The 14,214-nt window shown below is 36.5% G+C and overlaps 1 protein-coding gene across 1 annotated transcript in view; it reads left to right on the top strand.

Moving 5' to 3' along the window:
- Positions 1-14,214, top strand: part of ZNF300 (zinc finger protein 300) — a 174,608-nt gene that overhangs the window by 69,572 nt on the left and 90,822 nt on the right. Inside the window, exon 8 of the mRNA XM_067730235.1 lies at positions 4,846-5,358. Coding sequence (XP_067586336.1) covers positions 4,846-5,358 — 513 coding nt within the window. The remainder of the gene's footprint in view (positions 1-4,845; positions 5,359-14,214) is intronic.

Here is a 14,214-nt window from a genome sequence, read left to right as displayed (position 1 = left end):
ATTTTGGTACATGACTCTATTTTGAGCATAGCTTTTATATGTACTAGGAAACCAAAACATTTGTGTGACTCACTTTATTGCGCTCTTCACTTTATTGCAGTGGCCTGGAACTTTACCCTCAATATCTCTGAGGTATGCCTGTATATAAGGTCATGTCATCTGCAAACAGAGACACTTTTACTTTTTACTTTTCAATTTGGATGGCTGTTTTCTTCTTTTTTTTGACTAATTGCTCTGGCTAGTACTTCTAGTACTATGTTCAATAGAAGTGTCAAGAGTGGGCACATATTTGTGAGCTTTTCAGTTTTGCTTCTGTTATTGATTTCTTGTTTCATACCACTGTGGTCAGAAAAGACACTTGATATGGTTTCACTCTTCATAAATATGCTATGACTTGTTTTGTGATCTATCTTATGATTTATCCTGGAGGATGTCCTGTGTGCCATTGGGAAGAATGTGTATTCCTTTGCTGTTGAATGAAATGTTGTGTATGTGTCCATTTGATTTAAAATGTAGTTCAAGTTCCTTTGTTGATTTTCTGTCTGGATGATCTATCCATTGTTGAAAGTGGGGTATTGAAGTCCTCTACTATTACTGTAGTTTTATTTCTCTCTTCAGACCTGTTAGTATTTGCCTAATATTTAGGTAGTCCGATGTTGGGTGTATATATATTTATAATATTGTATTATCTTGATTAATTGACCCTTTTATCATTATATAATGAACTTTTTTGTCTCTGTTTCAGTTTTTAACTTATAGTATATTTTGTCTAATATAAGTATAGCTATGCTTGATCTCTTTTGGTTTCCATTTGCTTGGAATATCTTTTCCCATTCTGTAACTTTGAACCTATACATGTTCCTAAAGCTGAAGTGAGTCTCTTGTAGGCAGCATATAATTGGGTCTTGTTTTGTTGTTGTTTTTTTAATCTATTCAGCCACTGTATGCCTTTTGACTGGATAATTTAATCAATTTAAAGTAATTGTTGATCAGCAAAGATTTATTGATGCCATCTTATTGTTTCCTGACTGTCTTGTATTTCTATTTTTCTTTTTTTCCTCTCTTGCTGTCTTCCTTTGTTAATTGATGATTTTCCTTAGAGGTGTTCTTTGATTCCCCTCTCTTTATCTTTTGTGTATCTACTATAGGTTTTTGCTGTGATTATCATGAGGCTCACATAAAATATCTTATTCTATTGTAAGCTGATGATAACCTGATTACATACAAAACTACCCTTTACTCCCTCTCATTTTATGTTTTTAATGTAACAGTTTATGTCTTTTTATTTGTATATCCATTAACAAATTATTTTGGCTACAGTTATTTTTAATACTTTTATCTTTTTTAACCTTTCTACTGGAGTTAAGTGGTTAATACACCATTGTATGATAGTATTAGAATATTCCGAATTTGACTATGTACTTACCTTTACAATTGTGTTTTATATTTTCATGTTACTAGCTAGTATCCTTTCATTTCAGCTTAAAGAATTCCTTTTGGCATTTCTTGTAAAGCTGGTATAGTGGTGATGAACCTCCTCAGTTTTTGCTGTCTGGGAAAGTATCTCCCCTTCATTTCTGAAAGGCAGCTTTGACAGGTGGCTCTTGTTTAGGACCTTGATCCAGTTTGAGGTAATTTTATATATGGTGTTAGATAAGGGTACAAATTTAGCCTTTTGCATGTGGCTATCCAGTTTTCCCAATGCTATTTATTGAAAAAGACTGTTCTTTCCCCTGTTAATGGTCTTGGCATCTTTGTTGAGATCATTTGACCATATATGCAAGGGTTTATTTCTGGCTTCTCTGTTCTATTACGTTGGTTTATATGTCTTTTCTTATGCCAATACCACACTCTTTTGATTACAGTAGCTTTGTAATAAGTTTTGAAATCAGGATGTGTTAGACTTACAACATTGTTTTTCTTTTGAAGATTGTTTTGGTTATACAGGGTTTCCTGAGGTTACATATAAATTTTAGGATGGATTTTTCTATTTCGGCAAAAAGCATTATTGGAGCTTTGATGGAAATTATGTTGACTCTGTAGACCACTTTGGATATTTACATCTTAACAGTATTAAATCTTCCAGTCCATGAATATGAGATTTCTTTCCGTTTGTGTGTTTCTCTAATTTCTTTCAGCAATGTTTTGTAGTTTTCCATGTACAAGTCTTTTGTCTCCTTGATTAACTTTAGTCCCGTGTATTTTATTCTTTTTCTTGCTACTATAAATGAAATTGTTTTCTTAATTTTATTCCTGTTTTCATACGTAAATGTTGTGCAGTCACTCAAACTGTTCAATTATCTATGTATTTTATGCCCTCATAAGATCATGGAAATTCTCTATATTCAGATGTTCTATTCATACAATTCAAATCAAAATAAAATTCCCATAACTATCCTTGTACCTTTAAATATCTAGAATCCTGAGCTTGGTGGTAAGAACATAACCTCACGTCTTCATAAAACCCATCGAGAGAGAAGACTTACAATCCTTCTGGGAAAACACTCTTTCCCAACCCCAAAATAATCTCAGATAGGCAGTAGAACACAGTGACCTTCTAAAATGAGGAGGGACAAATTCACATTTTGTGTAATATACACTACAATCAGTAATGCAATTCGTGACCATAAGCTTTCCAATGTACAATTTATTCAAAAGTCTGAAATGTTCAGTGGATAAGGAGACAGTTACATGCTAGAAAGATGTAATAGTTTTTGCATGGTTTAATTAAAATATAAAGCTATTTGTCCAAATAAAAGCCATATTCATTATGTACTTGGTTGTTTTTTTTTTAAAGGTCACTGGTACATGTATAGTCTGGACATGCTGGTAGTATCAAAGTCAGTGCCTCTTCCCATGGCAATAACAATGCATTTAACATTAACTCATGGGTTAAATCTGGAAATGACTTCATAGCATTACTTTGGCTAGCACAACAATTTTAGACAACACTCAGATAAATATAGGTATTTGAAATGTGAAGCATTTATCTATGCAACTTAAATTGTGGTTGAAAACTATCAAATGAAAACTGAAAATAAAAGCACTTTACAGTAGAAAAGTTTTGTAAAGATAGGGTACTTTTTAAAGTCTTTATATCACATTGTTAGGAAATTTTGTTTTTAACACTATTATGGAATAGCCTACTTGTGTTAACAGATTTTTGAAATAAGAAAATAGTCAAGTGTGCCACGGGGTTTTCTAAATATCAAGCAACACACACTTATATATACAGTATCACTCAGTACCTGCAAAATGAATGTGAAGATTACAGGGTCTAATCTCTTATTCTACAATAATAAACAACAGAAACAACATCCTACCAGTGAAGGCAGAAAGTAGGACTTTCTCAATTGACTTTAAAGCATTCATATAAGAAATAAATGCATATTGCACAAACAATGAGAAAAAAATGTTCCTCCAAGCAACTCAGTTCCAGCTGGGGGACAACACAGCATTAGCCTGCACCTAACAACAATCTCAGAAGAGCACATGTTCTTTTTTGTAAATGATAAAGGTATGAAAACATAGAAATGTCTGCCACATGAAGAGTTATAAAGAAAAAATACAAACCCAAACTTAGATGTAAAGCAAAAAAACCTAAATATTGAAAAACTGAAAACTGGCAGATCAAAAAATGCTGAATAACTGTCTTCTGTGAGAGCCGAAAGTTTTTGTTGACACAAAAGTATTTACGTACAACTAAGGCTTGCTGGTTAAATATCTGAGGCATATCTGGCCTTGAACACTTTCTTTATATGCTGGAGTTGTACACAAGTTTTCTCAGTTATTTAAAATAACTAAATGAAAAACCCCACTTCTCAGCAGCTGCATTAACATGAAACAATGACCTCGATACAAGGAAAAAAAAAAGAAAAACAAAATGAAACAGAAATCCTAGATAAGTAGGCAATTGGCAGCATATCCAAAAATGATAGCCTCCAAGGATCCTTCCCAGTTTCCAGTGACTTTCAGTTATGGTCCATGGGATTACAAATATGTACAATTCCATTACTTGCTGCTTTTTATTTAATTTGGAAAGTTTGCTTGTGACTCTGCTCAAGTCCCCATTTTCATCCTTTAGCCTCTGGTTGTCTGCTTTTAGATCTGTTAACATTTTGAGCTCTTCTTTCACTTGAGATATTCTTTTTAGAGCTCTCTGTCCCCTTTTTTCCCAACTTCCAATAGTGACCTATCTGCAAATCTTTCTTGTCTCTGGTGGCCTTTTCTAATTGCAGTTTAAGATCTGTCAGTTTCATATATGTATCATGTAGCTATGCTTTCAGCTTTTCATTTTCAGTTCGAATTTGTTCATAAAGCTTTTTAAAGTCAGGTAAGTCATCCTTTTCTAGCCTGCTACTGTAAGTCCTTCTTTTTTTAAAGTAACTGTATGATCCAGAGCAACCCAGCAAGGAATTAATACCAATCACTAGATGACATAGAACTTGTTTCACATCTAGAAATGGAATCCACCTAAGTTTCTTTCTTATTGGATCTCCCATCTGTATCTGATTGTTGTTCTTTTTCATTTTCGTCTCTATCTTGTGTCCAAAATGAAACTCCTGTAGATCTTCTTTTCTCTCTTGGTCACTGTTGCTCTCTGATTGATTTAGGGTGTGCTTGTTTTCTCCTTTTTCTTCTCTCTTTTCTCCCTCTTTTTCATTTTCTTTTTTTAATCTTCTGGAATACGCAGAAGTTATACCTACAAGATTGTTTGGCCTGTTTAGATGACTTGAATCGTAGAGTGAACTGTTCATGGTAGAAAGTGAACAGGATGCCCTCACCCCCCACCCCGAGGTCCGTGGCGCAGGGTGAGTCTGGTCGCTGGGCCTGCTTGCTCTGCAGGCCACGTGCTGTGCTTCCACCTCCCGCTCCTTCGCAGCTGCCCCAGCTCAGGACCAGGGCCACATGGTGAGTGAGGCGGGGTCTGGAGAAGGCAGCGCTGCCCAGGGACCCTGGGTCATCCTAGTTGTGGGAGGGGGTGCTCAGGAAGCAGGGGCCTGCGGGTCCCCAGGTGCGGTGGGGGAGGTGGGTACAGCACGGACACTAGCTGGTGGGTCAGGCAAGGAGGCCACCATCTTCAGGGTGGAGGTCATGCAGCAAGGTGTGGCCCTGGAGGAGGGAGAGGTGGTGGGGACCTGGGAGGAGTTAGGGCTGCTGGTGGAGGACATCTTGCAAGTGGTGGAGGTGGTGGTGGAGGAGGAGCAGGAGGAGATGCAGGCAGAGGAGTGGGAGGAGAAGCCCCAGGAGCAGGGGCAGGAAGAGCCAGAACTGGGACCCACGACTGCCCGGCCCCTGCTGGAGGCACTGGGGGCCCTGCAGTTAGAGCTGAGCACTCTGAATGCCCAAGCCAGCAGGGCAAGTGCAAGATCAGTCAGAGGCAGAATCCTCAGTTGGATCGCAGAAGGGCCATCATCCAGGGCATTCCTGGCTTATGGGCCAGAGCCATTATGAACCAACCCCAGATATCGGCCATGATCAGTGACCAAGATGAAGACACGCTCAGCTGCATGATCAATTTGGAGGTGCAGGAACTGGGCCATCCCAGGCACCACTGCAGGTTGATGTTTTTCTTTCGGAACAACACCTGCTGCTGGAATGACATGATCATTAAGGAATATCACCTTAACATTGCTGGATATAGGGCGTCTCGTTCCACTCCAGTCCAGTGGTTCTGGGATTATGAATGAGGAGCCCCCAACTGCAGGCAGGACACCACCAGCCTTAACTTCCTCAACTGGTTGTCTGACCACAACTGCCCAGGGTCTAACAGGATTGCTGAGATCATCGGCAAGGAACTGTGGCCCAATCCCCTGCACTACCCTAGGGAGGAAGGCCCCACCAGGACAGACCCGGAGATGAAGGTGCCGGGGGAGCCTCAGAGTTTGGCCAAATAGCACAAGAGGCAGGAGGCGTCTACAGATGCGGGAGACGCATGGTTGTATCTACCTATGGTTCTGGTGCCCAGGGGAGAAACGAGGAAAAGATGGCCAGTGAAGGTTCCAGAGAGCTGGGCCCCACATGTGGGGAATGATGCCCAGAGAGACATAAACAAGCTAACAAGTTACAAAAAAAAAAAAAAAGAAAGAAAGAAAGAAAGTGAACAGGATGGAGTGGTTGAACTTGAAGTCAGTTCTTGTCTGTAAGGCTGATAAATTTTTTTTTCTTTTCCATTATGTTTTATTACAGGATATTGAATATAGTTCCCTGTGCAATACAGTAGAACCTTGTTGTTTAACCTTGTTGAACCTTGTTGTTTATCCATTCTATATATAGTAGTTTGCATCTGCTAATCCCAAACTCTCACTCCATCCCTCCCCACCCCTTCACCCCCGCTTGGCAACCACAAGTCTGTTCTCTATGTCTGTAAGTCTGTTTCTGTTTCATAGATAAGTTCATTTGTGTCATATTTTAGATTCCACATATAATTGATGTCATATGGTATCTGTCTTTCTCTTTCTGACTTACTTTACATAGTATGATAATCTCTAGTTGCATCCATGTTGCTGCAAATGGCATTATTTCGTTCTTTTTTTATGGCTGAGTAGTATTCCATTGTGTGTGTGTGTGTGTGTATATATATATATATATATATATATATATATATATATATATACACACCACATCTTCTTTATTCATTCATCTCTCAGTGGACATTTAGGTTGCCTGTCTTGGCTATTGTAAATAATGCTGCTATGAACACAGGGGTGCATGTATCTTTTCGAATTATAGTTTTGTCTAGGTATATGCCCAGGAATGGGATCGCTGGATCATATGACAACTCTATTTTTAGTTTTTTGAGGAACCTCCATGCTGTTTTCCATAGTGGCTGCACCAATTTACATCAGCAATGGTGTAAGAGGGTTCCCTTTTCTCCACACCCTCTCCAGCATTTATTACTTGTAGACCTTTTAATCACGGCCATTCTGATTGGTGTGAGGTGGTACCTCATTGTAATTTTGATTTGCATTTCTCTAATACTTAGAATGTTGAGCATCTTTTCATGTGTCTGTTGGCCATCTGTATGTCTTCTTTGGAGAAACGTCTATTTAGCTCTTCTGCCCATTTTTTGACTGGGTTGTTTTTTTGTTATTGAGTTGTATGAGCTGTTTATATATTTTGGAATTAAGTCCTTGTCAGTCACATCATTTGCAAGTATTTTCTCCCCATCTGTAGGTTGTCTCTTTCCATTTTGTTTATGGTTTCCTTTGCTGTGCAAAAGCTTATAAGTTTGATTAGGTTGCATTTGTTTATTCTTTTATTTCTATTGCCTTGGGAGACAAGGCTGATAAATCTTATCATATGTTCTGAAGTACTTTTGTTCATATTTATCTTCTCTAGATGTTTCTGCTTCTTTCCTTCTTCCTTCTCTTTATCCTGCTTTCCTTTTCCCCCTTTTTCTTTTTCTTGTTCTCTGATTTGGGTACAATGACTTCTTCATATTGTTTTTTCAGCTTCCTAAAGATCAGTCTATGCTGTGTTGATCTTCTAGACTGTCTTGCTTGTCTAGATCTTGTTTTTCTTTGCGTTTCAGACTCTTCATCTCTAATGGGGTGAAATATGACCTTCATGTCTCCTTGACCTCTACTGTGGAGGAAAGTGCCCCCAACAGTTGTAGTCAGGGTTATGTATTGTGAGGTTTTTGATTACTTATTCAATCTCCTTACTGGTTTTAAATCTATTGATTTTCTATTTCTTCATGATTTAGTACTGGTAAGTTTTGAGTTTCTAGGAATTTGTTTCATCTAGATTATTCAATTTGTTGGTGTACAGTTGTTCATAGTACTCTCTTACAATCTTTTTTAGCTCTGTAAAATCAGTTGTAATGTCCCCTCTTTCATTTCTGATTTTAGTTATTTGAATCTCTTCTCTTTTTTCTTAGTAAGTCTAGTTAAAGGTTTGCCAATTTTGTTGATCTTTTTGAAGAACCAACTCTTGGTTTCATTAATTTTCTCTGTTGGTTTTTGTTGTCTATTTTGTTTATCTCTGCTCTAATCTTTATTATTCTCTTTCTTCTGGTAGAGCTAGGGAGCGTACACTCTTAATTATCATTATACAGTGTTCTATCACTGTAGAATTACACTGTATTATGAGTCTGAGTTCTTAGATGACTGGTTAGATCAGAATTCTCTAAGAGTAGCAGACCTCCATGTGTGATACAACAACACTCCCCTAAGCATTCCTAATTTTCCTTGTTTTATTTCACTTTTTAAATGGTACTTTTGTCATATTGCAATTTATCTTGTTTATTGTCTATCCATTTTGGTAGCATTTAAGTATGAATGGAACAGGAATATTTAGCTGTATTAAAATGATATAGCTGAAGCTATAAAAGAGTGCGTGACACATAGTAGATGTTCACTGAATATTTGCTGAACAACTAAATTATAGAGTGAATGAACAGTTTTACTCATTTAATAACCTGAGTGGAATTACCCCCCAATTTTTTTTTTTTTTTTTTTTTGCGGTACACGGGCCTCTCACTGTTGTGGCCTCTCCCGTTGCGGAGCACAGGCTCCAGACACGCAGGCTCAGCGGCCATGGCTCACGGGCCCAGCCGCTCTGCGGCATGTGGTATCTTCCCGGACCGGGGCACGAACCTGTGTCCCCTGCATTGGCAGTCGGACTCTCAACCACTGTGCCACCAGGGAAGCCCTACCCAAAATTTTATACATCAGAAAGCTTTTAAGGTGTGAGTAAGTTGGGAGTAAGAAAGATGAGAAGAGAAGGGAAGACCAGAAGGAAAAGGTATTTTCATTTTGGGGAGATAATCTAAATATTTCTTATTTGCTATGGTAATTGGTGAGAGTAGTGATAAATCTGTATACTAGTAAGAGGAGCATTCTCAAAAGCCCTAAAGTGAAAGTGAGTTGAAGAAGAACAAGAATGTCTGAAGTGGAATGAATGATGTCAAAAAAATTGAGGAAGATAATGTAGGGCATTTTAAGGCATGCTGTAGGGTTTTTTAAAAGCAGGTTTATTGAGGTTTAATAGACAAAAAATCGCACATATTTGATAACATTGGTTTATGTATACACCAGTGAAACTGTCACCACAGTCAAGAGAATGAAAATGTCCATCATCCCCCAAAGTTTCTTCTTATCGCTTGGAAATTAATTCCTCTTCCCCAACTGGCTCTCTGCCTCATCCCCAGACAACGACTGACCTGTTTTCTGCCACTATATATTCATTTGCATTTTCTAGAATTTGATATAAGTAGAATCATAACATATGCACTCTTGTTTTTACTGATTTCTTTCACTCAGCATACTTATTTTGAATTTAATACGATTTTCTATGTGTACCAAGAGTTCATTCCTTTCTGTTGCTGATTAGTATTCTATCGTTTGGATGCCTATGATGGACATTTGAGTTAATTTTAGTTTTTGGCTTTTACAAATAAAGCTGCTATGAACATTCCTGTACAAATGTTTGCATGCACATGTATTGGATGTTGTATGTTGTATTGTGCTCATGCCTAATACTTAATTCTCTTGGATAAACATTAGGAGTGGCATGGCTGGATCATATAGTCAGTGAATACTTAACCTGAGGAATTGCCTGTTTTCCAAAGGGATTGCACCATTTTACATTCCCACTAGCTGTGTGTAAAAGTTCATTTCTCTACATCCTTGTCAGTATTTGGTAATATTAGTTTTTAAAATTATAGTCATTTTAGTAAGTGATTAATGGCATCTCATTATGATACCATAGCATTTCCCTGATGACTAATGATGTTGGGCATCTTTTCCTATTCTTATTTGCCATCAGTATATCTTTAGTGAAGTGTCTGTTTAAATCTTTTGGTCAATTTTAAATAATTTCATTGTTAGAGGTCTTCATATATTCTGGCTGATGGTTCTTTATTAGATATATGACTTGGAAACAATTTCTCCTAGTCTGTGGCTTCTCTTTTTATTCTCTTAAATTGTGTCTTTTGAATACCAGAGGTCCAATTTATCATTTATTATTTTATGATTCGTGCTTTTGGTATCAACTAAGAAATCTTTGCCTCATCCTAGGTCACAAAGGATTTCTCCTACATTTTATTCTAGGAGTTTTAGATTTTATATTTAGGGCTATGAGCCATTTTGAGTTAATTTTTTTGTATGTAGTATGAAGAATGGATTAAGGTTTCAATTTAAATTATGGATATCCAATTATTCCAGCACTATTTGTTGAAAAGGTGATTCTTTCCCCCACAGAATTGCCTTTGTTATTGTATCAGTTGGATCTATTTCTGAACTATCTATTCTGTTTCATTTATACATTTTTCTATCTTTACACCAATACCACACTCTTGATTATTGCAGTGTGTGTATAATAAGCCTTGAGATCAGGTAGTGTTAAGCCTCAAAGTTAATTTTTTTTTTTTTGGCTAAGTTGTTTTGGCGATTCTTGGTCCTTTTCCTTTCCGTGTGAATATAAAACTGTCCTTCTCATACAGTGACAGTTTTATTTCTTTCCTTGTCAGTTTCTCCTCTAAAGCTTGCTGCTGTTTTGAATAGATTGCACTGAACTTATAAGTCAATTTGCAGAATTAGACATTATAAAAATAATGAGCTGACACATGAATGTGATGTAGCTCCTTTAAGTCTTTCATTTCTGTTAGCATTGTTTTATAGTTTTCAGTGTACAGGTGTTTCACATCTTTTGTCAGATTTGCCCCCAAACCTTTCATACTTAAAAATTCTACTGTAGATGTTTTAAATTTTAATTTCTGGTTATTTATTGATTGTATATGGAAGTACAACTAATTATTGTATATTGATCTGGTATACTTCAACCTTCCTGAGCTTACTAATTAGTTCTAGTACCATTTTTTGGTAGAATACATTGGGTTTTCTGCATAGAAGATCATGTTATCTACAGGTGAATGTGGTTTTACCCTTTCCTTTCCCAACCAGACGGTTTTAATTTCTTTTTTGCCTTATTGCACTGACTAGAAACTCCAGTACAATGTTTAATAGAAGTTGTGGGAGTAATTCCTTCCACTTTTTTCTTCATTGTCAAGATTGTTTTAGCTATTCTAGGGCCTGTTTCTTTCCATGTAAGTTTTTTTTTCAAAACAAGCAACTTTTTTTTTTTTTTATGCGGTATGCGGGCCTCTCACTGTTGTGGCCTCTCCCGTTGCAGAGCACAGGCTCCAGATGCGCAGGCTCAGCGGCCATGGCTCACGGGCCTAGCCGCTCCGCGGTATGTGGGATCCTCCCGGACCGAGGCATGAACCCGTGTCCCCTGCATCGACAGGCGGACTCTGAACCACTGCGCCACCAGGGAAGCCCAACAAGCAACTTTTTATTGAAGTATAGTTGATATACAGTGTTGTGTTGGTTTCAGTTGTATAGCAAGATGATTCATTTTTATATATATATATATATATATATATGTATTCTTTTTCAGATTCTTTTCCATTATAGGGTACTACAAGATATTGAGTCTAGTTCCCTGTGCCATACAATAGGTCTTTGTTGTTTATCTGTTTTATATATAGTAGTGTCTATCTGTTAATCCTAAACTCCTAATACATTCCTCCCTACCTTTCCCCTTGATGACCATAAGTTTGCCTTCTATGTCTGTAAGTCTATTTCTGTTTTGTAAATAAGTTCATTTGTATCTTTTTTTAGATTCCACATATAAGTCATATCTTATGATATTTGTATTTCTCTTTCTGACTTACTTCACTTAGTATGATAATCTCTAGATCCATCCTTGTTGCTGCAAATGGCATTATTTCATTATTTTTTATGGCTGAGTAATACTCCATTGTATATATGTCACTTCTACTTTATCCATTCATCTGTTGATGGACAGTTAGGTTGTTTCCATGTGTTGGCTACTGTAAATAGTGCTGCTATGAACATTGGGGTGCATGTATCTTTTCAAATTAGAGTTTTCATCTTTTCTGGATATATGCCCAGGAGTGGGATTGCTGGATCATATGGGAACTCTGCTTTTAGTTTTTTTAAGGAACACCATATAAATTTTAAAATAATTTTGTCTAAATCTACAAAAATCAAAACAAAACTTGCTGTCATTTTTAAGAGAAATTGCTTTAAGCCTATAGATCAATTGGGGATCATTAACATCTTTATTGTTTATAGTCTTCATATCAGGGACCATGGTATATCTCTATTTATTTGATTTCTTTTAATGACATTTTGTGATTTTCTTCCTAAAATCCTACATGTTTTGATAAGCGTAAGCCTAAGTGTTTCAATTTCTTTGGAGTGATTAAAAATGGTACTGTTTTTATTTGTGTTTGCATGTTTTTATTAGTATAGAGAAATGTGATTGATTTTTGTGTTGATCTTGTATCCTCTTACTTTGCTGAACTCACTTAGTTTTAGGCATAATATTGATAAATTCCTTTGGATTTCCTACATAGACAATCATTCATGTCATTTGCATATAGGGACCGTTTTATTTCTTTCCTTTCTGATCTGTATGCTTCTAATTTTTCTTTCTTGTGTTATTTTGGTGGGTAGAATTTCCAGTATTATGTTGAAGGAGAATGGTGAGAGCAAACATCATTGTCTTGTTCCTGATCTAAAAGGGGAATCATTCAATCTTTCATCATTAAGTATTATATTTTCTGTGGGTTGTATTTTTTTGATTTTTGTTTGTTTGGTATATGCTCTTCATTAAGTTAGGGAAATTCCTCTCCATTACTATTTTGCTGAGAATTTTTTTTTATCATTCATGAGTATTGGATTTTTGTCAAATGCCTGTTCTGTGTCAATTGGTATAATCATTTACTTTTTCTTTGTATCTTGTTGGTTAATTTTCTATTTTGAGCCAGCTTTGAACACTTGGAATACATTTCACTTAGTCATAGTGTATAATTTTTTTTTATAGATTGTTGAATTTTGTTTGTTAATATTTTTTGAGGATTTTTATGTCTACTTTCATTGGAGATATTGATCTGTAGTTTTCTTTCACTGTACAGTCTTGGTATGGTTTTGGTAATAATTTCCTGATAAAATGATTTGGGAAGTATTCCCTCCTCTTCTATTTTCTGGAAGAGATTGTGTAAAATCAGTGTTAATTCTTTAAATTTTGGTAGAATTCTCCAGTGCAACCATTTTTCCTTTTTTGTGAGGTCTTTAAAAATCAACTTTTTACATAGTTATAGGACCATGCAGATGATCTATTTCATCTTAGTTGAGTTTTGGTGTTTGAAGAAATGGTCCATTTCTTCTACCTTGCCAAATTTATGAGGCTGAAGTTGTTCATAATATTCTCACATTATCCTTTTAATGACTGCAAGATCTATAGTGACTTGTTAATATCTATCTCTACAATTTCCAACATCTTTTTCAATTCTGGTCTGTTTTTTCTTCTTTGCTGATTTTTCTCTTCATTATGAGTATCATTTTCCAGTTTCTATACATGCCTGATAATTCTTGATTTAGTGGTAGACATTGTGAATTTTACCTTGTTGGATGATAGATACTTCTGTGTTCCAATACATATTTTTGAAGCTTTTTTCTGTAGTTCAGTTAGGTTACTTGGAAACAATTGTTAGGTGGCACCAGAGCAAGATTTAAATATAGAGCTAATAATTTCCCACTATTGAGGCAAGACCCTTCTGTGTATTCTTCCCAGGGAATTGTAAAGTTTTCCAGTCTGGCTGGTGGGGACAGGCATTAATCTTGACTTTTTGTGAGCTTCAGTTACTGTTTCCTCCTTCCTTTCTGGTGTCTCTTTTCCCAGACTCTGATTTTCCTTACATATATGCACTGACCAGTACTCTCCTAAATACTAGAAGTGGACCCTCTGCAAGTCTCTGGAGCTCTCTTTCTGTGCAGCTTTCTCCTCTTTGGCTTCTGCTCTGTGAATATAGCTGCCTTGGTCTTTCTGTACTATTAGTTCTTTCTCCTCCACTCTGGAAGTCTGTTGGCCCCTGCCTGGACTCTCTTGTCCTGTGTCATACCTAGAAGTGTTCTCAAGGCAGTAAACTGGGCAATCAGAGGGGTCACCTCAATTTGTTTCCCATCTCTCAAGGGTCACTGTCCTTCACAGCCTGATGTCTAATACCTTTAAAGCCATTGCTTCATACACTTCGCTGGTTTTTCCATTGGTTCAGGTGAAAGTTCCCATCCATTCCCTATTACTTCACTTTGATCAGAAACAGAAGTTTGGAATTGGTTTATAAAATTTAATTTTGTTTTATAATTATGTAAAATTTTTTGTGGTTACAAAGTCAAATCA

Source organism: Pseudorca crassidens, chromosome 3, assembly GCF_039906515.1.
Source record: "Pseudorca crassidens isolate mPseCra1 chromosome 3, mPseCra1.hap1, whole genome shotgun sequence".
Taxonomy (NCBI): domain Eukaryota; kingdom Metazoa; phylum Chordata; class Mammalia; order Artiodactyla; family Delphinidae; genus Pseudorca; species Pseudorca crassidens.
Note: the sequence above shows the minus strand (reverse complement) of the source record. Positions and strands in the feature narration are given on the sequence as shown.